Source organism: Panonychus citri, unplaced genomic scaffold, assembly GCF_014898815.1.
Source record: "Panonychus citri isolate SS breed McGregor unplaced genomic scaffold, ASM1489881v1 Contig00092, whole genome shotgun sequence".
NCBI lineage: Eukaryota > Metazoa > Arthropoda > Arachnida > Trombidiformes > Tetranychidae > Panonychus > Panonychus citri.
Window position 1 is genome coordinate 917971 of NW_026515497.1, and position 25949 is coordinate 943919.

General features: G+C 31.6%; 9 protein-coding genes across 12 annotated transcripts; 2 read left to right on the plus strand and 7 right to left on the minus strand.

Moving 5' to 3' along the window:
- Positions 1-287: 287 nt before the first annotated feature.
- LOC128387719 (merlin-like) lies at positions 288-7814 on the minus strand. Of its 3 annotated transcripts, none has more exons than XM_053346974.1 (4): positions 7370-7814; positions 7068-7098; positions 6606-6942; positions 288-6520 (listed from the first exon to the last, which is right to left on the minus strand). In XM_053346974.1, the coding sequence occupies exons 3-4, from the start codon at positions 6787-6789 to the stop codon at positions 4536-4538; spliced, it is 2169 nt and encodes a 722-aa protein (XP_053202949.1). In that variant the 5' UTR covers positions 6790-6942; positions 7068-7098; positions 7370-7814; the 3' UTR covers positions 288-4535. The 3 variants fall into 3 exon arrangements, with proteins under 3 accessions (XP_053202949.1, XP_053202948.1, XP_053202946.1); XM_053346973.1 differs by having other exon boundaries at positions 7301-7814; XM_053346971.1 differs by having other exon boundaries at positions 7068-7814.
- Positions 7815-7964: 150 nt separating this feature from the next.
- Positions 7965-10832, minus strand: LOC128387723 (ras-related protein Rab-40B-like). The gene is made up of 4 exons (XM_053346980.1): positions 10479-10832; positions 9799-9937; positions 9387-9609; positions 7965-8640 (listed from the first exon to the last, which is right to left on the minus strand). The coding sequence occupies exons 1-4, from the start codon at positions 10751-10753 to the stop codon at positions 8168-8170; spliced, it is 1110 nt and encodes a 369-aa protein (XP_053202955.1). The 5' UTR covers positions 10754-10832; the 3' UTR covers positions 7965-8167.
- Positions 10833-10921: 89 nt separating this feature from the next.
- On the minus strand, positions 10922-14775 carry LOC128387721 (peptidyl-alpha-hydroxyglycine alpha-amidating lyase 1-like). Its single transcript, XM_053346978.1, has 5 exons — positions 14103-14775; positions 13590-14002; positions 13201-13502; positions 12342-12438; positions 10922-12170 (listed from the first exon to the last, which is right to left on the minus strand). Exons 1-5 carry the CDS (start codon positions 14462-14464, stop codon positions 11680-11682), a joined length of 1665 nt encoding a protein of 554 aa, XP_053202953.1. The 5' UTR covers positions 14465-14775; the 3' UTR covers positions 10922-11679.
- A 52-nt stretch (positions 14776-14827) lies between these two features.
- LOC128387728 (DNA-directed RNA polymerase II subunit RPB3-like) lies at positions 14828-16770 on the plus strand. Its single transcript, XM_053346990.1, has 2 exons — positions 14828-14987; positions 15138-16770. The coding sequence occupies exon 2, from the start codon at positions 15148-15150 to the stop codon at positions 15973-15975; it is 828 nt and encodes a 275-aa protein (XP_053202965.1). The 5' UTR covers positions 14828-14987; positions 15138-15147; the 3' UTR covers positions 15976-16770.
- On the minus strand, positions 15994-16621 carry LOC128387737 (intraflagellar transport protein 20 homolog B-like). The gene is made up of 3 exons (XM_053347001.1): positions 16495-16621; positions 16346-16431; positions 15994-16272 (listed from the first exon to the last, which is right to left on the minus strand). The coding sequence occupies exons 1-3, from the start codon at positions 16619-16621 to the stop codon at positions 16087-16089; spliced, it is 399 nt and encodes a 132-aa protein (XP_053202976.1). The 3' UTR covers positions 15994-16086.
- A 278-nt stretch (positions 16771-17048) lies between the features above and the next one.
- LOC128387729 (BCL-6 corepressor-like protein 1) lies at positions 17049-19908 on the minus strand. Of its 2 annotated transcripts, none has more exons than XM_053346991.1 (3): positions 19314-19908; positions 18259-18517; positions 17049-18092 (listed from the first exon to the last, which is right to left on the minus strand). In XM_053346991.1, the coding sequence occupies exons 1-3, from the start codon at positions 19411-19413 to the stop codon at positions 17690-17692; spliced, it is 762 nt and encodes a 253-aa protein (XP_053202966.1). In that variant the 5' UTR covers positions 19414-19908; the 3' UTR covers positions 17049-17689. The 2 variants fall into 2 exon arrangements, with proteins under 2 accessions (XP_053202966.1, XP_053202967.1); XM_053346992.1 differs by lacking the exon at positions 19314-19908 and adding an exon at positions 18597-18863.
- Positions 19909-20082: 174 nt separating this feature from the next.
- On the plus strand, positions 20083-21184 carry LOC128387733 (39S ribosomal protein L49, mitochondrial-like). Its single transcript, XM_053346995.1, has one exon. The coding sequence runs from the start codon at positions 20285-20287 to the stop codon at positions 20960-20962; it is 678 nt and encodes a 225-aa protein (XP_053202970.1). The 5' UTR covers positions 20083-20284; the 3' UTR covers positions 20963-21184.
- On the minus strand, positions 21061-22280 carry LOC128387730 (polyubiquitin-B). Its single transcript, XM_053346993.1, has 3 exons — positions 21965-22280; positions 21605-21832; positions 21061-21479 (listed from the first exon to the last, which is right to left on the minus strand). The coding sequence occupies exons 1-3, from the start codon at positions 22152-22154 to the stop codon at positions 21208-21210; spliced, it is 690 nt and encodes a 229-aa protein (XP_053202968.1). The 5' UTR covers positions 22155-22280; the 3' UTR covers positions 21061-21207.
- A 558-nt stretch (positions 22281-22838) lies between these two features.
- Positions 22839-25908, minus strand: LOC128387727 (phospholipid phosphatase 1-like). Its single transcript, XM_053346989.1, has 4 exons — positions 24727-25908; positions 24415-24566; positions 23674-24033; positions 22839-23523 (listed from the first exon to the last, which is right to left on the minus strand). The coding sequence occupies exons 1-4, from the start codon at positions 24785-24787 to the stop codon at positions 23200-23202; spliced, it is 897 nt and encodes a 298-aa protein (XP_053202964.1). The 5' UTR covers positions 24788-25908; the 3' UTR covers positions 22839-23199.
- Between the last annotated feature and the right edge of the window lie 41 nt (positions 25909-25949).

Here is a 25949-nt window from a genome sequence, read left to right on the forward strand (position 1 = left end):
TCCCAAAAATTTCGCCTCACCAAAATTTTGGCGCTGCGATACGATTGTATGTCAGGTCACTTTTCTTGCCTTAAGCCAACATCTGGTTCGGCTCGAGACTAATCTTCAGCTTAAATATTTCGCCTTAAACTTTAATAACTCAATTAATTAATTGTCTGATTTCTACACAAAATCATCATCAATTTTTTTACTTCTTCATTCATAAATAAACTGTTATGTTTATTAATACAAACTTTAATGATTTTTTTCCTGAATGAAATAGTAAATGATTACATTTTGATCGTATATTAAATTTTATAATCTACAGTTTATTGTACAAAGGGGTGGTGATTTAAGATTGTTTTACAAGGTACATATTAAGAATTTGTCATTTTTTATCAAAATGTGATTTTTCTGTGTGTTGATTTTTTACATTGTGATTATGATGGAGATGATGATGATGGTTGTTTAAAAAGTCAATGAAAAATTAATCCAATTGATTCACGATTGTGTTTACATAAGAAATTGGTATTGTAGCAATTAAAGAGGGAAAAGTATTGGTTGGTGAAATTAAATTCACCTTACAGAGCTAACATTAAACTGATTAAAAACAATTAACAAATTTTCTTTCAACCATTTGACTGAAGACGATTTTAATCAATTTTTCAGGTTTCACAAGTTATAATCGTAATAATAATCAACAAGTCGAATTGGGACCTTTCTTACGTTTGAATAACGAGGAGTTAAGCAGGTCAAGGTAAGTGTTTTCAAGGTTAAGATCTCTATTTCTTATCCAAAGTGCAAGATATTCATCACCTTTCAGTCCTTCGAATGTTTCAAAACCCGAAGTTAAGATGAGATAATGAGATTTTACCTCTTCCACCGACCATAAGTGCCTTTGGCTTGGATCTCCGCGAGATTGGACAAGGTATTGCAAGTCTTCCCAATTCATTAGAAAACTACTACGCTGGCTAACAAATATACGGGCCAAAGTCCTTTGCTGGAGCACATTCAACACTGGAACCTTATTCAAAGTATTCTTGATATAATGGTCACTAACCCGTTCAGATAGAGCATCTTTCAGCTCTTGAGAGTACTTTTTGTAAGCATATAGTTTAATTTCAAGTTTATCCATGTTTAATTTGAATTGAAAACTTACAAACAAAATCAACTGATTTAAAAGTTATTAGTAGAGATAAAAGGATATAAAAAACAAAAAAGTAACTCAATATAAACTGAATATCAGTAACTGAAATGATCGATTGAGAATCGGACCGTTGAAGATAAGAATCGATCCAAATGTTCAAAAACTTTGAAATCAACTTGATCAATTCTTCCCGTTTCGGGAACAAATCCAATCAAAAAAATCAAATGACAGCAATCAAATCACAATCACAATCAACGAGCAACTAAATAATTAAGTTGTTGGTTTTTTATTTCTTCATTCATAAATAAACTTATGTTTACAAACATTAATGATTTTTTTCCTGAATGAAAATAGTAAATGATACATTACATTTTGATTGTGCAGGGCTATTCAGCTATTTTCACCGATGTTTCCAGATTTTCTCATCAACTAAGAATCAAAGAGACTCGAGACTTGAGTGGTATAAGTTTGAGCGATACTCAATTCTCATATTAAAAGATGTAGGTCATTCAGGTCGTTGTTGAAAGAAAGCGTTTCAAGGTCATCTCAAGGTGATATAGTTATTCTCCACATTTTTTAGCCCTGGAAAATGAGTTTAGAGATTGTTGTTGTCGCAAATCTTGAGATATTTTAGTTTAATTGAATAACTATTACAAATCTTCTATCCAACTTAACGCGCACAGCAAAGCTCATGGAAACCAAAAAACTTGCCATGGTACCTTCCGGAGCAACAGAGGTCGAAATGGTGGTCATCCGGTGATTAAGATGGTGATGATAGTCAACTGATTCCATGTTGAGAGAAGAAGAGATCAGGGAAAAATGGAACACAAATCACGAAAAGAAACAATAATGGAAATACACAATAGAACAATAATTGCCTTGTTCATCAGAATCAGAGAATCACTTGGAATCAATTTGGTGGAAAGAGGAACATGAAAATAGAGATTGAATAAAAGTAGTCCAATTAAAAGAGTCTCTTGTAAAGATCAACTAGAATTTAATCAATTCTATTAACCTAAATCATTCTCACCGATTGATTGTTGACTCAGATTAACCCAATACACGTGAAGATCGTCTAATGATGTAAATCGAGAAACAAATTTAACCCAAATTTAGAATTCAAATCCAATTTAATCGCAAGTTTAATCCACCATGTATCTCTGAACATTGTTGAACATTTTTTGTTGAATTACCTTCAGGTGACCTTGAAACGCTTGCTTTCTACAATGACCTGACAATGACAATTAGTCTCTTTGACTTTTAGTTGCTAAGAAAATCGCAAAAACATCGGTGAAAATAGCTGAATAGCCCTGTATTTTAATTTTTATAATCTACAGTTTATTGTACAAAGGGGGTGATGATTTAAGATTGTTTTACAAGGTACATATTAAGAATTTGTCATTTTTTATCAAAATGTGATTTTTTCTGTGTGTTGATTGTTTACATTGTGATTATGATGATAAATAATGAAAGATACAATTTAAAAAAAAGCACACACCAACCAAAATTATTAATCAATATTAATTAGGTGGTAATGAGATCACATTGATTTCCATATAATATTTTTCATAATAATAATATTTACATTTTGTTATATTAGTTATCATGGATTAATTAATTAACAACATTTAATTAGCTTTAATTTTCCTTAGAATATCGATAATGATAAAAGAGAAAATTATTTTAATTCTGTTTATTATTCAAACTTTTTATCAACTGTAAAAATTATTGATTACAAATTGTAAATTCGTGAAAAAAACATAATTATTTTCATACATCGTGTGTTGGCTTACGTCTGATAAATGAGGATTCAAGGTCAGTGTTAGCGAGATCAAAATCTCTATTTCTTATCCAAATTGCAAGATATTCATCACCTTTCAGTTCATCGAACTTTTCAAAACCCGAAGTTAAGATGAGATAATGAGATTTTACCTCTTCCACCGTCCATAAGGGGCTTTCGCTTGTATTTCTAAGAATGTTGGTAAAGTTTCGCTTCGATTTCCAGTGTATACGATATTTATTTTGTCTAGTGAACGTATCGATCAAATGCTTTGCTGGGTCACATTCAACACTTTAACCATACCCAAAGTTTTCTGGCGATAATGATCAGCAACACATTTACTTAGAGAAACTTCCAAGTTTCGAGAGAACTTCGAACAATCTAAACTAATATCAAGTTTATTACCCATTTTAAATTAGAATTGAAAACTAGTTTAAAAGTTATTGAAAGACAAAAGGAAATAAATAAAACAAAGAAAATAAAAAAGTAACCAAAATAAACTGAATTTCAGTAACTGAAATTATCGATTAAGAATCGAACTGTTGAGAAAAAGAATCGATCCCAAATATTCAAAAAAACTTTCGACCAAAATTGACATAAGTAAATAAAGATCTCAGAAGATGATGAGCCATCTTCATCCGCTCTTCCCGTTTCGGGAACAAATCCAATAAAAAAACCAAATGACAGCAATCAAATCACAATCACAATCAACGAGCAACTAAATAATTAAGTTGTTGGTTTTTTTACTTCTTCATTCATAAATAAACTGTTATGTTTACAAACTTTAATGATTTTTTTCCTCAATTAAAATAGTAAATGATTACATTTGATTGTATATTAATTTTTATAATCTACAGTTAATTGTACAAAGGGGGTGGTGATTTAAGATTGTTTTACAAGGTACATATTAAGAATTTGTCATTTTTTATCAAAATGTGATTTTTTCTGTGTTGATTGTTTACATTGTGATTATGATGGAGATGATGATGATGATTGTTTAAAAAGTCAATGAAAAATTAATCCAATTGATTAACGATTGTGTTTACATAAGAAATTGGTATTGTATCAATTAAAGAGGGAAAATTATTGGCAGTAGGTGAAAGATGTGTGATAATTGTGAATGATAGTTAAATTATTCAGTACACTAATTAGCTGTGTTTCAAATGTAAGGCCAAGTATCCGGTGATTTAGTAACTTTTGATATTAATTTACATAAATAGAAATGCTAAAGATTTTAATTGTTGGCTCATTTCGTTGGTGACAATTGTTTCCTTATTCAGTCCATCAGATTGATTGTTCTCATGCGTAAAATAGATGATTTAACTTTGTTATTGTTGATCGATGAAAATAGTTAGTATAATAGGATGGCCACAAAAAATATCACGAATAATTAATTGTTGCTTTTGACTATGATTGTTAATATTGACTATGAAGATGATGATGATGATGAGGTGCTTCAGATCATTTATTAAATAATTGTCGAGGCACTGATATAATTGCTGTGTTGATGTTTCTTTTTGTGACTTATTGTTTGTGTGTGATGGGTAAAGTTGCATAGCACTTTTGTTGAAATTAGTTGATTGTTTGGCATCAATTAAAAATAGGAATTATCGATTATCTAAAACAATTTCAAAGTTCTTCGAAAAAGGCAACTCGAGCTTTCGTTGATCCAGATTTGGTTCGTTTTAATGTTGAATATTTATTATCACCACGAGTTGTATTTTCCTCATGAATTCTGTCCATGGTTGTTAATCGATCTTCAACTTTAAGAACTTCAATCTCCGATTTAAGATCTCTTAATTGTTCCTGAAGGTGTCGACTTTTCTTTAAATATTCCATCCTTTCCTTTTCGATTTCTAGAACCAACTTTTCTACATCAGTGTCACTAATAAGGTCACAAGAGGTTGGACTGGTAAGTTTACTATTTACACTCTCAGGTCGGGTTGTTATTCCAACTCCTATTCCAAGAGGTGGTGAAATTGTTGTCGTTGTGTTGATTGTAGGATTGTTGTTGTTGGTTAAGGTGAATGTTTGAAAAGAGCTGTTTGTACATGGTGGTGATAAATTGGTTGGACTTACAATAATAGGATAAGTATCGTTAACCGCAACATCGCTAATGGTCAATTCCTTCAATTTACTAAGACACACTTGATGATGGTCAAAGGTATCTAGATTATTGGTTATATACAGAGAATCTGAATTGATTAAACCGGAACCACCGTTGATTATTGGTGATTTGGGACATTTTGTATCATTCAACTGATGAGATCCGTTAATGTAAATTGTCGTTGAATCGAGAGATGGACTTTGCGAAGGTACCCTTAGAATTTCAAACAATTTTTCTTTAGCCTCTCGTTCCGATAATTTAGCTTTCAGCAATTCTTCTCTTAATTGTTCCGCTTCTTTGGCTCTTCTTTCACTTTCCTCAACCATTGTGGTTGCCAAAAGTTCAGCTTCAGCGGCTTTTCTTACCATCAGCATCTTCTCCTCTTCTGTTTTAATAACATTTAATTTCACCCTTTGAATTTCGGCCTCGGTTTCTGCTGCTTTTTGTGATAAAATGATAGCATCTTCTTCAGCCAGGCGAGCCTTTTCCGCCAAAAGTTCAACAGTTTCTTCCGATCTTCTTAATGCTTCCTGAGCAACCCGAGCTTCTTCCTGATATTGGAATAACCTTTGCTGTAGATCACGTTTCTCCCTTTCAGCTTCTTCTCTTAATTGTTTTTCCCTAATAAATTTTGACCTTTCAGCTTGACGGCGTAACTTTTCCTCCTTGGCTTGAGCTTTCATCTGTTGCATTTCCATGGTATCAGGACGGCGTCTTTTCATATAGAGATCATGATTTCCAATACACAAATCCAAGATTAACTTGTTCATCCGAGTCTTGGAAGAGTAAAAATGAAAAGGTGGAGCATTTTTGTCCACAGGTTTAATGGTAAACTTTTTATCATCATATGAAATATTACGAATCTCATTCCATGGAAATGTAATCTTAGGTGATAGTTTATTGTCCTTCTCATAAATGTTCAATCCCATGGCGGTAACACCTAACCAAAGTTCAGATTCTTTCTTATTACTTATTGGGAAATAATTAACACCATACATGTCAAGATCTTGAGCTATTTTCAAATATTCCATTTCCGCTTCATCTCTGGCCATTCCTCTATGATCAGCATACCAAACTCTGATTCTTTCCTCCCACATTTCTGGTGTCATCTGATATTGATCAATAACCCGCTGAGGTAATAAATCTTCAGCATCAGCTAACGTACCAGGCTTGTAAGTAGCCTCATCATAATCACCATATTTGGCCTGAACAGCGTAACTGGCCAATAAAACGGAAGCTTCTGGTGGACAGTAAATATCCTCATTGAGAATTGCTTGTTTAACTTGTAGAAAGAAAAGATGTTGAGTAATTTCTTGAATCAATTCTTCAGCAACATCTTCAGGATAGAATTTGGCAAGAAAAAGAAATGACATTTGAGGCACTGGTTTGTTTTTGTTTGACGATGAAAGACTGGATGAAGATGAATTCGATGAGTTACATGGTTTGTAGGTTAATCTAACTTCTTGATCACAGATTCGTTTATCCATTTTTAACCAAGCAATATAACCTGTTGATTGGGACAATAGAAACAAATTAGGATCTTCAAAACAAACACCTCCAAACAGAGTATTCTAAGTATATATGTAAATTACCTTTCACGTCGACATATTGAAGACCAAAGAAACACGTTTCTCGCAAGCCTAAGGTACGAGTGACCAGTTCAAAGAGATCACCTCCTGTTGCCTTATGTAATATATCAAAATCCAATTGAGCGTCCATGGTGATCACCTCAACGGACATCATTTTGCTTTTAGATGCTCGTAATAGACTTTTCATGGTGACAAATGGTTGCCGATGATCCAAAATATATTGCAAATAAGAACCGATAAAGATGATGAGTGGTTGTTGTTTTCTTCTTAAATGATGAGACCCAAATTGTAATCCAAGATAACCAGGTCAGTATTGTCAAGAGAATATTGTTTTAAGTAGCTTTGGATGGAAAAAGAATAGAAAAAGAGATGAATGAGCAACAAGTTTCCATTGTAAACATGACAGTAAATGGATAGAGAGAATGGAAATGGAAAAAAACATTAGAATTAAACAAATTAACTTACCTTAATACTCCATTCATGGTAAATTGGTTTTCTTTTTTGTTTCAAATCGATTGAATAGTTGAAGATTATTAGAAATTGGGTATTAAGGTGAAACAAAACATTCCAAAGGCATTAAAAAAAATACAGAAAATAGAAAGAGAGTGAAAGTGAGAGGGAGAAAGAAAAGAAAGAGATGCTATGTCAGTGGTTATATATAAATTACAGAGAAATTCAGCTCAAGAATTTAAGCTCACATTTGAAAGAATCTCTTGAAGAATATGATTCTCCTTGATGATGATGATAGATAAAAGCTTTTAACACACCGATAGGATGGCCTCAAATGATCAATTCTTGCTGGAGAGAGAGAGAGAAGTTGTTTGACCAGGGAAAGGCTAGAATAGAAGGTAAGAGAAAGAGAGAGAGAAAGAGAAAGAAAGAAAGAAAGAAAAAGAGAGAGAGAGAGAGATAAAGTATCGGTTGATTTGACGAGCTCTTAATTGAATTTCCTAATCAATTTGTATCACTTTTGGTATTTAATCTTCCAATCTCTCTGTCTCTCCCTCTTCAAATAGATAAATTCAATGAATGAGATGAGAAAACACCAGAGGAATGTAATTGAGAATAACAATGGAAACTTTCACACAAAGAATATTGAAGAAGAAGAAAAGAAGAAAATTCCGGTCAACAAATTCAACAAGTGTCTCTATTTCCATGGAACACAAAACGATAATAACAAAACTCTTCCAAAAGATTATAATAGTCTATTCGCGAGATGGAGACACTGCAGGGAAGAGAAAACCATTGAGATCAATTGAAACTTTTTCGTTTCAATTTGATGTTTCGTTAGCCGATAATCGATTTATTAATTAATTATTTCCTTTGATTGCAATCGGTAAATTTTGATAAATCCAAAAGTGACAAATTGTTGAAATGTAATTTTATTAAATCAAATGTAACAATAACTTTTTTTTTCTTAGAAATACCTGATTGTTTATTCATCTGAGAAAAAAACTCTTTATAAAATCATAATAACAAAAAATTGATAAATATTAACTTCCTTTAGAATCAAATAATTAGATGATTACTTTTTTGTTTGTTCATTTTGGACAAAAGTTGTTTCCTTAGGAGATCACACAATTTTTTTGATGACAATCAACGTTAGTTGAACTACTACATGAAGAGTGATGGTGTTGAGCTTGTTGTTGTTGTTGTTGTTGTTGTTGTTCTTGTTGGGGATTAGGGTGACGGTAAATGTACTGATGTTGATGATGATTGTGATGGTTATTATGATGACCGATACCTCGTACATTATGAAGTCTATTAGATGAATGAGATTTATTTGTATCACATGAAAAAAGTGCCTTAGCTTTTCGTCGTAAGGTATTGTTAAGATCTTTATATTTGTGGGATGAGGATGAAGTCGATGAATGGGAGTGGTGTGTATGAGATCGAGCCGATCTCATAGTGTAACTGGTCAATGATGAATAAGACTTGAGGTAACATTTTAGTTTCGGTGGTAAAGGTAACTGTTCAACTCCATAGACGGTGGTACAAGCGACAATGGATCGACAGCAAATTTCCCGTAATGAAAGAACTGTAAACAAGAAAAAAAAGTAAACAGAAAAGAAAAAAATCATTAGAAAATAAAATAAAATATCGAAAAAAAATTCGAAGGTTATAAAAGTTATTAGAATCGTTTGAACAATTAAGTTTAAATTACTAACTATCAAATAACAACAAAGTGAATATTAAATATTGTGATTCATGATTTAAGTAAATGATAATCAAAACTATTCCAAAGTAATTGAGATTAGAGTTTAAATTAAAGATTAAGGACAAGGTTAAGATCAAATGGATAAATCGTAACAATTTTCATGTTGATTTGGTTTAAATTGTTATTTAGAAAAATCATTTAATTCTCTCGCTTAATTGTGAAAGAAGGACAAAAGACTATTATAATCAGTAAACAAGGAGACTTGATTAACTTTGATTACTTGAGGTTTTTTTTTCACTTCGTCATCTTCATCATCATCGTTTTGATTATCATTTCAATCATTGGCCTTGGTAAAGTTCAGTTATCTGGATTATTATTATTATTTCAACTACAAACATTTAGATTTTATGAATTAAATGATGTTGATTGTTTTAGCTATTAAGTGAATTAGTGGAAATATGATGAAAATCTTCAGAAAATGAAATGAGGATAAAAAGGTAAGAAGGGAAAGAGGATTAAGAATCAACAGGATTTGATGATGTTCAACTACTTTAGTTACAGATCAAGCAAGTATAGTGATAGAAATTAGATATCAATTAAGTAACAAGATTATTTGATTTACTAACCAGTATTACGCCTCCAAACGTTTTCCATTCCATTGCGAAGTAAAACCATTCGGGAAAGTTCAGCAAAAGATTCACGAATGTTATAATTACAGAGAGGACTCACCTCAAAGAATGACATATTATACCTATTTGCGTAATTTTCAGCTGAATGTTCATTGACTTGACGTTGGAATGCTAGATGAAGTCGATTACCAACCAGAATTTTGGGTACTCCGGGTGCATGCTTTGGATAGATGAGAAGGCCAATCAATCAATTCATGTTGATATTCATTAAATCCAGAGTTTCAAGTCATCATTATTTATGTGTGTGGGATAAACAGATAGAAAAAGGAAAAAATTTATCAGATTGAAATGGAGGAACAACAATTTACTAGGAATTTTCAGTGAGTTCCATTTAGAGTATTTGATTTACCTCTTCGACTTCACGAAGCCATCGTTTGAGACCAGAGAATGACCACTTGTTGGTTATATCATACACTAAAAGAATACCTTGAGCCCCTCGAGAATATGAGCGAATTATTGTGGAGAATCGCCCTTGTCCAGAAGCATCCCTATTGATTTTAGAATAGAGATAGAGAATGGAGAAAGAAATGTGAATGTGACAAGTTTTAAATTTAGATATTAAATTGATGCGGAATCGGATGGAAAAAAGGTAAAGAGAAAGAGAAGATGTGATAGATAGAGAAGAAAAATGAGGAAGAAAAAAAAAGCAAGATTCAGATACATAGTGGATAGAAAAAGGAAAAAAAGTTGCTTAATGATGAGGATGAAGTTTGTTGAAGATGGAGACAAGTGAGAGACAATCTTTGATGCGGGAAGGGAAGAGAAGGAGAAAAAGGAAGGCAGAACGATACAAGAGAGATAAATGGTGAGGCCAGAGAGAGAGAGAGAGAGTAAAGTAGGTTGATAAGAATTAAAGGTACTGATGACTTAATGAGAATCATTTTTGATGAGGGCAAATAGGAAAATGAAACAGTAAAAAGTGTAAAAAGGAAACACTTAGAGGGTAAAGAGAAAGATGACAAAAGCAACGAAGAATAAAGAGAAAAAGGTGGTTATAGACATGGAATAGAAGAAAAGAGCAATAAATACCATAATTGAAGTCTAATTCTTTTACCATCAAGTAGAATTTGTGTTGATTTAAAGGCAACACCAGGAGATCCAGAGAAATGTTGTTCATAATTAGAAAAGGACGAGGAAGATGTTGATACATCCGAATCTAAACTGTTCATTATTTCATCTTTGCCAACATCCGGATCACCGACGAGTAAAAATTTAAGCAAATAATCATAACCTTTCAGTTGATGATCTCGTGTTGTTTCGAAATTACCTTGGTAAGAAATACTAGAATCTTGATCACTAATCATATCATAAATCACAATAAAAAAATCACTAAAAGTAACAACAATTTAAAGTCACAAAACATAAACAACAGTTGGAATGAAATAAAAAACCAGAAAATCCAATCAACAAAAAAAAAAGAAAAACAAAAACGAGCGCCATCAACAGGTGGAAAAAACAACTAAACGGAGAAATTAAATTTTAGAAATAATTTTTATTAATGAAACTTATTCTTTGATAATGTTTTTCTTTCATCTTTTAATTAGATAAAATTTTAATTGCTTGGCCCAAATTAGTAGATAATGAGGATTATCAAAATAAAAAAGAAGCAAACATTGAATGAGAGAGAGAGAGAGAGAGAGGAGAGATGATGATGATGAAACGCCGATGAAACAATTTTGTCATTTGTTAGAATAACTTTTTGATTGTTTACAATTAAAATGAGATTTTGTTTCTTCGTTAAATTGTTGAGTAATTGTAATTATTATATATTATTGAAGAGATAATAATAATAATTAAAAACCAATACGATTGATTGGTGATTGATGATTAGTCTTTTGTTTGATTTTTCCTCATTTTTGATGTAGTAGTATAAAAGATTGCAATTGGTTAATTGCTAGACAATCGGAGTTAATTGTTGTCTTCATGGTGATGATGATGATAAATAATGAAAGATACAATTTAAAAAAAAGCACACACCAACCAAAATTATTAATCAATATTAATTAGGTGGTAATGAGATCACATTGATTTCCATATAATATTTTTCATAATAATAATATTTACATTTTGTTATATTAGTTATCATGAATTAACTAATTAACAAGGGAAATTGATAATGAGTTGATATAACAAATTTAAGAAGATAATTGTTATATCATCATGAGATGATTAAAATAGTCAATTTGTCGTGATGATGATGATTATTGTGGTTGTTGATTGGTTGGTAAAATTAAATTTTCCTTACAGAGCTAACATTAAACTCCTCTACTTCAGATTCACTGTGAATTTCACCATTAATTAATTCAGTTTCATTATCACTATCATCCATGGCCAATTTATTGAATCCTGATCGTTTAGGATCGTTAAGAATACGACCAAGATTTAATTCATTTTTAGTTGATCGATAACCAGTAACCCAGCCTTTAATTTCTTGTAATGGTGAATAACTGTTAGGCCGATAATCTCGACGTCGATTGATTAAAAAGGCGATTAAAATGATTAATATAATCGTCGAGAGGATTAATATAATAATCACTGAATTACTTGATGAAAAAGACGTTGGAATGAGCGGTAATTTTGGAAGAAAAAATTTTCTACTTTTGTTTGTTGACAAGGCATCAGTTGAATCTTTTAATGGTGAAGCTAATTTAGTTGATTTATCGTCGATATTAATTTGATTATCTGAAGATTGAAGCGTATTAGTTAAATCTATTGGCACTTCTATTGTATATTGAAAGAGAAAGAGAGAAAAACAAATAAAAAACAATTAGTCAATCTGATTGATTGGTAGACTTAAATGAAGAAAAAGTAAATTAATGTTTCAATGATATTAATCAATAATAATCTTTGAATATTATTGGTTAATTGTTCATTTCCTGAGTTACAATTTACCTTTATCAAATCTCCAAAGGTAATTTGGTCCAATTTCAACTACATAGACATTTTTTGCATCCGCAGTGGAAACAATATCATGAGGCTGTGAGAAATTCTGAAAGAAAATCGAAAAAAAAATCAGATAACAATTAGTTAATTGCTAGAAGGATAAGAATTAGGTATGATTAGTATTCTCAGATTAAAGATAATTGTTACACACAAAGGAAACTATTGGTATTAATTAGATGTAAATGTAGATTGACGTGCAATTGTTAATTGATAGCAGATTGTTGGTTAATCATTAACAATTAGCAATTCATATGGCAAGAGCATGTTGGTTAGTAATTAAAGATTATTTAAAAGGTGTAAAAATTGATCATAAATTGTGATTACTTTTTTTCTAATGAAAATTAACAACAATTAGAAGAAAAAATTACTAGTAACTGTAATTGTTTTTCAAAGTCTCTCAACTTAATCATACAAATCTTTTTAAATGTTTTCAATGGGAAAGATTAAGATGAGATTGAGAAAATTTAAGTCAACTAATGTGAACAAGGTAATGATTAAGAAGACAATTAGTTGGATGGAAAGAAAAGAAATCTCAATTGTTACATAGTATGGAGATGATAAAAAAATTCTGTTCTCTTTATCATCTCTATACTAGAATCTTTTCTTGCCAGCATTTGATAGCTCAGGTGAGACGAAGTGTTTAAATATAAAAGGTTAGAATGAAAAAAGTACAGGTAACATAAAAAATCAACAATCAAGATAGAGATGAGGATGAGAAGGTATTAGAATGAATTGGATTTAGAAACAGAGAGAGAGGATAAAGTTAATGGTTATGTTGATTATCCAAGGTTTTGATTAAATCACTTACTCCAAATGAAGTTAATAGTTCACGGGTTGTTAGGTTGAAGAGAAATCCTTTCACTGGATCTTTAATTGTGAAGGCTCCATTGACGGCGAAAAGGACTCCACCTTGATAAGGTGAATACGAAATTGAGAAAAGTCTACCAGCGAATTCATTGTGAGTTATAGAGAAAGCGAATTGGCCATTAGGTGGAGTGAAACATTGAATTCTCCCGTGTTCTCGATCAGCGACACAGACTAAATTCAATTCCTCGGCCAGGATAACTTTATGAGGAATACTGAAAAAATTGGGCAAAAGTTGACTGGAAGCTGCGAATTTGGAAATTTGGAAAAGAATAATATATTTTTAGAATTTCGGATAATTTTTATATAAATATACTCGATAAAAAGACTTACTTGTATCAGCTTGTCCCCATTGATTAAGAAAAACACCCGCAGAATTAAACCTTGCAATTCGAGAGTTACAATATCCATCGGCTACATAGAAATCACCGTTTCGAGAGTCAATCGCGACACTTGTTGGTTTACAGAAATGTTTCTCATCGTTTCCGGGAACAAATCGCTCTCCTAATACCAATGTTGGCTTGTCACTTCCCTCAGCAGGAAATTTGAATATCTGATGAAGGGCAACATCGGTTAGCCAAACATTTCCTTTAGTGTCAAAGGTTAATCCATGAGGTAGAAAGAAAAAATCAGCACCCCAACCATTAACACTTTGCATTGTTTTAGGCTCAATTACAAGAACAGTACTAATATTAATCGGTCCATCTTCAATTGGTTGATATTTATTGGTGAATATATTGAAACTCCTAATAGAATAAAGAAGAAACGGAAACAGTCAGCAAATATACATACATAGAAAAGAACATTTTTCCAAATAGAATAAGAATTAAAAAGAATAGAACAAACTTTTCATTCCATACGTGTGATCCTCGGTGAAAAATAACAATATTGCCCTTTGAATCAATGGAAACAGCGGATATTTGACCCAACTGATGATCTGTGACCGGCCATTTTGGAGTCACCGAATATTTGAAAGAATTAAGATTCTTCTTAACAGATTTAGTTAATCTAGACTCTCTAGAATTTGATAATATAACTGAATTAACGCCATCACCACCTTTACCACCTCCACCATGACCAGCAACATAATTCAGTTGATTAACCGATGATGATGATGGTTGATCCAAGTCATTCAATAATCTTGGACTAGAATCACATTTACATATTACCACAATTAGAATTAAAATTTGTTTCACAATTGAACACATATTTAATTCGATAAATAAAAACAATTAACAGTTAAAACTAAATTAAAATCATGATAAAAAAACACAGAATGAAACAATTATGATGATGATGTTGGTTAAAAAAAAGGTGATGATGTTACAAGATTAAGACTTGAACAGATGGAACCTTAATTATAATCGAAATGTAATCACAATAATTTAATTAATTGTTCCAATATGATCTACATTAAGTACTTAATTACATTGTATAATTAACAGGGTTTAAAGATGATTAAGTACAACTGTAACCATCAATTTGTTGATTGTTACTAAGTGTCAACAAAAAAATGAATTCATTTCTTTTCAAAATGAAAATAAACTAAAGGGGAGATCTCATTTTCTTTTCTAAATTAGGAGACGGTCCCTTCGCTCAGCTGAAATTTTGGCTTTTTCATTTTCAAATTTTCCATTCAATTAATTTAATTGTTTGATTACGTTTTTCGATAAGTTAATTACTTTGATTGTTATTTTATTGATTAACAAATTGTTGTGGAAGCTCTAAAGAGTAAGTTGATTTGTTTTTTTGAATTTAATTTTTGTTCAATCAATGAGAATATGATTGATTTATGTTAATTGGTTTTTCCATGTGTTTGTTTTTTTGTTTTTCTATTTTTTAATTGATTTTGTGGTTTAATTTTTTTTCTCTTTTGTTTAGATTGATCAAGATGCCGTATGCTAACCAGCCTAATATTACGATCACTGAGTCTAATCGGGAGAATATTAAATTTTCTATTGAAGATACAAGTTTAAGTGTTGCTAATGCTTTAAGACGTACATTTATCTCGGAGGTTCCTACTTTGGCTATTGATTGGGTTCAATTGGAAGCCAATTCAACTGTACTTTTTGATGAATTTATCGCCTCAAGATTGGGTCTTATTCCTTTAACCAGTGATGAAGTCGTCGATAAAATGGCTTATTCACGGGATTGTGTTTGTACCGATTTCTGTCAAGATTGTTCAGTTGAGTTTACCCTTCACTGTAAATGCAATGAAGATGCGACAAAAAATGTTACTTCAGCTGATCTAAAGAGTAAAAATACTTATGTTGTACCTGCAACCAAGAAAACCGATGACGAAGATGCTGATTATGGAGTTGAAAATGAAGATATTCTAATTGTCAAACTTAGAAAAGGTCAAGAATTACGAATTCGAGCCTATGCAAAGAAAGGTTTCGGTAAAGAACATGCCAAATGGAATCCGACCTCAAGTGTATCATTCGAATACGATCCAGATAATGCTTTTAGACACACAACCTTCCCAATACCAGAAGAATGGCCGAAAAGTGAATATTCCGAACTCGATGAAACAAAATCCGAAGCCGATTACTTACGCGATCAACATCCATCTAAATTCTACTTCAACTTAGAATCTTCTGGAGCCCTAAAGCCCGTCAACATTGTTCTAAGTGGTCTTAACGTACTTAAAAAGAAACTCACAGATCTACAAACCCAATTAAACCACGAAATCGAAAACGATGCTCTCGCCATCATGTAGACAATTAACTCCATCAAATCGATTCATTTTAACTTTTAATTTCGATCTCTTCTTTCAAATTTCACCTTCAAATTACTCATTAATTGTCATTGAATAGATTCAAATTCCAGATCATCTTAAATTTGTGAGACGTTCAATCAAATCTTTCTGTTCGGCCTCATCTCTAATCAACGATTGCTCCAAACTGTTCAATCTTTCCAGTTCTTGTCGTTTCTCGTTAATCAACACAATTAACTGTTGTCGATTAGATTCCTTTTGCATACCAACAGATTTAAGTGAATTACGTGATCCCAATGCCTGAATTTATACAAAACAGAAACAATCAAAGGGTTACAATTAATTCTTTCACGTTCGAATTGTTCAAATTTACTTTGATTTTCTCCTTTTCAACTTTCTCCTTAAGATTGGCAACAATTTGGATAAAATCATCAACAATTTCTTGAAATTCCAGTGTACCTATTGAAGGAACAGAACAATCAACAATAATTAATCAAATTCAAATTCAAATTAACTTCTTACTTTGAATAAATTCTGAACATTCTGAAGTTAATTCAGTTGTAGTTTGATTGGCATTTGGATCAAGAATTCGGATCCGATTTTGATCATCAAAATATAAACCAAGTCGACTTAAATTATAATCAGACATTTTCGATAAGTTAATCGAAAATATAATGTTTATGATTAATTAATTACCGTTACCTTAGTTACCTTCAAATGAAAACAATAACAAAAAGATTATCGGGTTACTATGATTACAATTGGATCAACAAAATAAATTGTTTTTTTTGTTTTAAATTGTGGAAATTATTTCTCTTTAATTTGAATTACATTAATTGTACATATAAATTTAATGACCATTGGTTTAGTTTTGATTACAATTATGTGCAATTAATTAATCTCTATTATTATTAACAGAAAAATGTTGATAATATTAGTTGATTTATCTTGTGATGAAACTTTGGACGAGTTGATGATTTGGTTATTGTAACTAATTGTTTTGTAGTAAAAACAAAACAATTATCTTGATGACATTTAAATCCAATGTTGATGAATTAATTGGTTAAACTTTGTATAGCAAAATCAATTAATGAAATTTCATTGATGATGTTAATTGGATGGATAAATGCAAAGATGATTTTTACTAATACATAATAATGATAAAAAATAATACTAATAATATAATCAAGGAATAAGAAAAATACTAACTACTAATGCTAATACAATATAAATATAATCACTGATGAAATAATCAACGATGATAATATTATTAATAATAATAATCATAATAACAATAAATATAATCAAAATAAAGATAATGATGATAAATAATAATAATAACTGACCTCTAATGATATTGGTTGATGAAGATAAGGGATGAAAGATGATGATGACAAAACTCATGTGTATTATTTATATAATGTGAATATCTATTGGTAATTGTAACTGATTAACTCATTGATGATTTGGGCTTTTAATCAATTTAATTTGTCACCGCAACACTTTGATTGTTTACTATTAGTTTAGCTTATTGGTAATGTAATATTGATGATGATTTGCTTTTGGTTGTTGATTTAATTCATGTTACGATTTTGTTTTTGGTTTTAAGTTAATTGTCAACTAATTTTCGTGTTCATTGATTAGATGATTAGGTTTGTGTTTGTAAGTTGTAGTGATTAGTTGATTTGAATGAATGAACTTTTTTTTCTGGTGAGTATTATTTTCCCATCATCATTGGCATTGGTGATCCTGACCACATCATCTTGGGCATCATCATTGACGATGGACCGGTCATCATCATTGATGATGGCATCATCATCGGTGTTGGCATCATCATTGGTGATGGACTTCCCATCATCATACCACCAGAAGTGGGCCAGGTCATTCCAGGTGACATCATCATCCCTCCGCTCATCATTTTTTTACTTCCATCCATCATTTGATTACTATTCATTTCCGTTGACATGGTCATCGGCATTGTCATGGACATTGAGACAGGCATCATCATGGACATGGGAGATGAGGCTGGAGATGGAACCGGAATAGGAATTGGTATCGGCATTGGCATCGGCATCGGCATCGGCATTGATGACGGCATAGACATGGGCATGGACATTTGTCTAATATTCATAAAATCAATCAATAATCAAAAATCAATTCTATTGTAATATTAACTTGCTCAATAAAGAAACTGATTGTCAACAGGTAATCACATTTACCTTGACAATTTATGAATAAAATGAAAAGGAGATGAAAATGAAACTTTCTAATTATTGATCTACTTACGGTAACATCATGACCTGGACGCTGGGAGACTGAGGAGCCGGTGGTTGAGCCATTTGAGCCATCGAGGGCGATTTCTCGGCTGAATAGACTTGCATTACTGGACAACAACCCCTCCCTCCACCTCCTCCATCGCCATCGCCTCCTCCACCCATTGATTTTTTCATCATCATCATCTCACCTCCATCATCCATATCCATCATTGGCATCATCATTGACTGACTGCTCATTAAATCAGCCATTTTATCATCTTTGTCACATTCTGTTAAAAGTAAAACAAAAACAAATTGATTTACAATCAGATTACATCACAATTAGAGTTAATTAATTGCTCTGATTACTTTAGCTTGATAAGTTGTCAGGGTTGATAGACAAAAACAAAAGACAATTTTAGCTTATGATTAAACAGTGAATATTACATTTAATGGACAGAAAAAGAAAAGGAAAACAATTAAAAAAAGAATACAATTAAAATTAATGAATTAACTGTCGTTATTTAAGTTAATTGACATCATTCTCGTTCTGATTAAAGTTAATCATAAACACTGAGAGTTTTTTTAAATTATTATGACAACATAACGATTACATTTATTTAAATTGTCAACTCAAGTTATCATTCAATTAATTTAGTTTTGTTTCTCTCTCTGTCTGGATAGTTAATTAACTAATTGCTATTAACAAATGAATCAAAAATGATGAAATAATTATGATAATCGAATAGAATTACGATTAAAAGAAGATGAGAATAGAAAATTATAACTGTTCTTATGAAGAGAAAAAAATCTTTTCTTCTGATCGAGATTAATTGAACTCAGAATAACTAGATTAAGGAATTGTTGGAACGATAATTTACTAATCACTGAATCAGATTAAATTTCTTTTCTCAGGAATAATTGGAAGTTCATTAGTTATGATTAGTTGATTCACTTTGGATAATTTTGCCGATTGTTGAGTTGAAGTCGATGAATGATTTTTCCTTGATTATTATTGATCGATTTTCTTAGTTGTTGTGTTAATTTGGTTAAGGTAATCAGAGGAACAATTAGTTAATCACTTACCCATCTTCTCGAGCATCTTTGAAGCCATTGTTTTACCATTAAGAGGATGAATAAATATAATTGATGTAATAGAAGCGAGGAAAACTGTAAACACAATCATCGTAATTAAAACGATCCAGACAATTAATAACTGAGGAAAACAATCATAGGACAATTAAGAAGTTAATTGTGACCCGAGTTTTGACTAGAGGTTTGTTAATCTGATCGCTCGGTGATTTGTTCTTGAAAGAATTTGAAGAAAATGATCTTAAATTGAGTGAGTGAGAATATCGACTCACTAATTAGGACAAATCTTCCAAATTGTTTTCACACATCATGATTTCGATTCCATGAATATGAATAAGATGAAAAGAGTTGTTTTCATGAAACAATAGATTCGTTGGCAGACTAATAGACTAAAGCATTTGAGCCTGATAATCAATCGGCGACAATTAATTCATTTTATCAATTCGAAAGTGTCACATTTATGATAAACTTTCGATCAATTTAATAATCGAAACAATAAATCAAAGGCTTAACTCAATCTCGCCACAAATACTCAATGAACTTTCTCAATCTTCAGTTCGTCAATTTCTTTTAGGGTGAAAAATTTTCTCTTTCAGTCAAATAAACAGAATAAAAAATCGAAATTCAAAGCTGCAAAAACAAAAATTCTTTTTTTCGAAGTTTCGAATTTAATCGTTTGAATTTCCCTCATTTTCATTTATTCTCTTTCGTTGATTAGGTTAACCAGAAGGTGTCACCAGTTTCCATTAGAAGAAAATTGAAAAACGATTGATAATCAAACTTTGTCAAAGTTACTTTGATTCAATTTCTATTGGAGAAATTTTTTTGTTTACTAATTAACTAATTGTTTTTCTTAATTTAATCGTTTACTTGATTAACTTTTCAACGATTTAATAATTGTACAACTGTTTGTTTGTTCATCTTGAGGGTTTATTCGGGTGTTTTGGTTCTTTTTTGCTTTTGAAATGTTTTCTGTCCCATCAAAAATTATCAATCGATATTCAACATTATCTCTGTTTAAAAGATGTTTGAATGATCACAAATTACCTTATCCAAAATTGTCCAAGGAGGAAAGAGAAGCTCTAACTAGTCTATCGTTGACCGAAAACCTTCACATTCAGCTCGAAGGGATGCCTGCTAAAGAATTCGCTGATGTTGATCCAGATTCGGAGCCATTTAATCACATCTATCAAGGAGTCGATGATAAAGGTTTTTTCACGAAAGTTGAAAATGTTACCGATAAAGATCCTGATCGATGGTTTTGGGTTGAAAGGTTATTGGTTAAAAAGAACATCTCATCTTATCCAACATTAACTTCAAAGGATAATAATCAAAGTAAATCATTTCCTTCAGGTTATCAACCAGTTAATCAAATTATACCCGATTTACCTTATTTTATTGGACGAACAAGAAATGGCCTTTATCCCGTTTTCAAGATCGTTCATTTCAATCAGAACGTATCAACAGTTGTAAGCCATATCGAAGGTGATGTTTGGTTTGCTCGAAAACAAATAGTCCAACATTTGAAAGGGAAACTTAAACCCGAAAATCTAGTTACTGTTAATGAAGTACATGGATCATTAAGCATAAGGGGTGATCACGTTCTCGATGTAATTAATTTTCTAAAGGAAACTGGTTTCTAATTGTCTTTTCTTTTTTGTAGAATAAAATAATAGTTAATTAAAGCTTAATTTGATTTAATCCTTTTTGCTCTGTAAGTGATTGAGAGAGAGAGACAAAGTTGATAGTTGAATGAGCCTTAGCTTTTATTCTAAATCATGAACCATTGAATTAAATGAAAATGTTTTTTCTTCTTTAAAGTTGTTGGAACAAATTAAATGAGGTCATGTAGCTTTGACAAAAAAGGAGATTTTGGATAATGTTGAGGTTAGTTACCACCACGAAGACGGAGGACCAAATGAAGAGTTGATTCTTTTTGGATGTTGTAGTCTGAGAGGGTTCGACCATCTTCAAGTTGTTTACCAGCGAAGATTAAACGTTGTTGGTCAGGGGGAATACCTTCCTTGTCTTGGATTTTAGCCTTGACATTTTCGATTGTGTCAGAAGGCTCGACCTCAAGGGTGATGGTTTTACCAGTTAAAGTTTTCACGAAAATTTGCATACCACCACGGAGACGAAGGACCAAGTGAAGAGTAGATTCTAGAAAAAGTAAAAAAGGGTGAGGCAAAAAAGAAAGATGAGAAATGAGAACAAAAGGGGGTTGCGTAGGAGAAAATCTCTAAGGTTAAACCATTAGAAAAACGCTAATTAAAGAGAACACAAACCTTTTTGAATGTTGTAGTCAGAGAGGGTTCGACCATCTTCGAGTTGTTTACCAGCGAAGATCAAACGTTGTTGGTCGGGTGGGATACCTTCCTTATCTTGGATTTTAGCTTTTACATTTTCAATGGTGTCAGAAGGCTCAACTTCAAGGGTAATTGTTTTTCCAGTTAAGGTCTTGACGAAGATTTGCATACCACCACGAAGTCGGAGGACCAAGTGAAGGGTAGACTCTAGAAAAGATAAGCAATAAAAGAGGGTGAGTCCAAAAAGAAATGAGAAAAAAAAGTAGGGCGTAAGATGGAAGGTGAATTTCAACAAGACCAAAGGAGAAAATCACTAAATAGAAAAAAAAAATAACCAACCTTTTTGGATATTGTAATCCGAAAGAGTTCGTCCATCTTCCAATTGTTTACCAGCGAAGATCAAACGTTGTTGATCGGGTGGGATACCTTCTTTATCTTGGATTTTGGCTTTAACATTTTCAATAGTATCAGAAGGTTCAACCTCAAGGGTGATAGTTTTTCCTGTTAAAGTTTTCACGAAAATTTGCATGATGATTGCGAGAAAGTTGAGACGTAGAAATAAATTTCAAGAAGAACAAAGAGAAAATTGGAAAGAATTAACTGTTAATTGATGTAACTCGAAGTAAACACAAAGAATGAATAATTGGTTTAGTGTTGCCGTGAGAATTTAGAGAAACTGAGAATTCTCGATATATTGTCATCGATTTCTCATCGATATAAAATTCAATTTATCGAGAACCAAACGATTGTCTTTTGTTTACATCTTATGCTCTTCAGTTGAGTGATAAGTATGGTGAAAATGTTAATGTATAATTGTGAACTTTGTTTTAAATTGTGGAAATTATTTCTCTTTAATTTGGATTACATTAATTGTATATATAAATTTAGTGACCATTGGTTTAGTTTTGATTACAATTAAATTGTGAAAAGATATTTCACAAAGTCAATAGAACTAGAATTTAAACAGGCTAATAGTTGAACTACATTTCGAATTGATTGAATTGATTTACAATCGTTAGATTCGGTGAGGGTTAATCTTAATAACTAATTAAGAAAATAGGTCACAAAATTTAGAACTACAAATGAATGATATGTGCAAAAATTAATCTCTATTATTATTAACAGAAAAATGTTGATAATATTAGTTGATTTATCTTGTGATGAAACTTTGGACGAGTTGATGATTTGGTTATTGTAACTAATTGTTTTGTAGTAAAACAAAACAATTATCTTGATGACATTTAAATCCAATGTTGATGAATTAATTGGTTAAACTTTGTATAGCAAAATCAATTGATTGTTGTTGTTGTTGATAACCATAATGAAGGCATGATTCAGAAGACAATTTGGTTAATCGTTTTTGATGGAATAGATTTTTTTCTCCTTGTATTTAATCAAATATAACTTCAATTAATGAAATTTCATTGATGATGTTAATTGGATGGATAAATGCAAAGATGACTAATTTCTCCAAGGTTGTAGTAGAATAGATTAAATTGTCGACATTTGATTAGGGTTGTTGATGATTTATATTCACAATTATATGAAGAAAAAAGTTGAAGTAGAATAAAAATTTAAGCAGGTTCATGATCAACTTCAAAAGTTGCGAAATTATTTCCTCTTTGTTTAAGATCTTCACTGACTGATGCATTTTCCACTGCCACCGCCGATAAACCAGAAGCTGAAATTGTGAATCTAAATAGATTGGCCACAAATCGAGTGGTTAAAATTGCAACCAAGGCTCCCTGAAATAATCCAACAAGGACATCAGACCAATGGTGTTTATAATCAGAGATACGAGTGAAACCAGTGTAAATAGATAAATAGATTACGAGGACTTGAAGGAAAGCTCTGGGTAGAGCAAGTTTTTGATGTTTAACACGATTTTGGAGGTAAATCTAATATCAAATTAAGAGAAAACGAAAAAAATAGAGTAAATTAAGAGCAATCAATCAATGACAGAAGAAGAAAAATAACAAAATTTCCTTTGTCATCATGGTTACATTTTTTTTTCTTCTTCTATGAAGGCAAAAGTGTCATGTACTTACAGCAATATAAACAGCACAATAAGCAGAGAAAGATGAATGTCCCGACATGAAGGATAAACGGGAATCTCTTAATCGATCACTAGTAAGGCAACTGTAATCTTCAATGTATCTATACTTGTTTCGAGGTTCATCACAATTAACATTTGGATCGCAAACACTGATAAAATGAGGTCTTAATCGACCAATAGAATATTTTGCAATGTCGGTTAATGTTTGTGAGGCTAATGCACCAAAAGCGAAGACAATTAATTGATGGTACAAAGTCCAGATAAATTGGATAATCGGTTGGCCGCCATTGTTTCCACTTCCTCTTTTCATAATATTCATACCAGGTAAGGACATAAACTCAGTGGTCATTATCTGTAGTCAAAATAAAAGAAAAAGTCAAACGATAATTAGGTGAATTATTCTGATAGAAAGAAGGTCAACATAATAAAAAAAAGAAAATCTATAATTCTAAATATACGAAGCTATAAAAAGCTTCTTTTTTGTTGACTTAAAGTCGAAAAAGAAAAGAAAGAAGATAATAAAGATGGAAGAAGAAGGTGAAAAGTAATTAACACTCTATTTCATCTCCCTCTCTTTCTTGTGATTGGCACAAAAGTCACCAAAAAGAGTAGAAAAAATTAGAAAAGGTTGACAACAACAATTATCGAGAAAAGGGCGAAGATGAAATTCAAAATGGTGGATCAGGTAAAGAGAGAGTGAGAGAGAGAAAGAGAAAAAGATTTTTCTACTGACCACCAAAAGTGATGTAATAATTGACACTGAGAAAAGTAATCCAGAGGAAATGGTTGATTCTTTGAAAGGATAGCGAATTGATTCATCGTCACAATAGAAGCCACGTACATAAGGATCACCAATAAAATAGAAGAGAAAAAATGGAAGACCAACTAAGAATATGGAAGAGAAAATAGAATAGAATAAAATTAATCAGAAGATAATGTAAGAAGAAAACATGGCTGATAAAGAGAAGAGAAAGTTTTTCTTTCAAGAGAAACAAAAAGGAAAATTAAACACCAAAGATTTTAAAAAAAAGAATTGACAATTTACCTAATAGAGTGGCCAGTAAATCTAGTCCCAATTTAGCGATTAACTTTTTGTTGTCCGGCATGATGATGATGGAATAATAATTAGTTGATTGTTATTGCTGAGAATTAGAGTTAATCACAGGAAAAGAAAACAGGGAACAGTTGAGAATGGAAGAGATAAAGTCAATTATGAAATCATATCTTAAACCAATTGCATGTTTAAAGGTGGAGTTGAAGGAAGAGAGAGAAGATGAGAAGAAGAGAAAGAGAAAAGTAGAAAGAGAAGATAAATGAAGAAACACAAAGAAGAAAGAGAGGGAAATGGAAGACAGATGATGAGAAGGAGGAAAAGTTGATTGTGAAAATTGTTCGTTTTATGGACAAAATTTGGATGATTAAAGTAAATTAACTCTGAACATGGAACCATTTTCATGACAGGAAACAGTTTTTTTATAGAAGAAATTAATTCTTTCCTTTGGTTAATTTCACCTTCACTTTAATTGTTTCCAAGATTTTCCTTTCCTTGGATGTTAATTAAACATTAATTGTCTCCAATTCTTTGATTAGACATCAAATGTTGGTAGAATTAAATCTTGAGGTAAAGCGGAGTCCAAACGCAGGTCACTTTGAATAGAATTTATAATGTTGTTAAAAGCTTCTTTCCATTGATAATCTCCACGGGAATTTATGGCGGAATAAAAATCTTGTATGACTGAGGCGAGAAAAATATAATTTCTCTCCTCAATTAGATCGTAGAAAAATTTTAAAATATAAGCGACATCTTCGTCAATCAGGTCAAGTTCCGTTTCTACCCATTCACGGACGATTGATGTTACATCGGAAAGTCCAGTTTCCCCACAAACATTAGCATATTTGGTGCGAAAATTTTTATTCCGATTAGTATGTGACCGAGTTGATGATGAAACATTAGAAACTGTTGCTGATTCGGTGACTGTTGTTGTCGTTGTCGTCGTTGTTGTAGTTGATGATAATGATGTAGGTGATGATGAAGATGAAGAGGATGATGGTGGTGGAGGAGGAGATGATGGATTTGTTGAAGTTTCAGTCCGTTTAACATAAAAATCCATCGGTCCCAAAACTGTGTTTGATTTTGAGCTTTTAGAATTTGATTTTTTCATCTTCACACTTTGGGTTGATTTTTTACTCTTATTACCAGTAGATGAATTCGATCTCACCATTTTTAACCTTCTTCACACCTTTAACCCAACAATTGATGGATAAAAA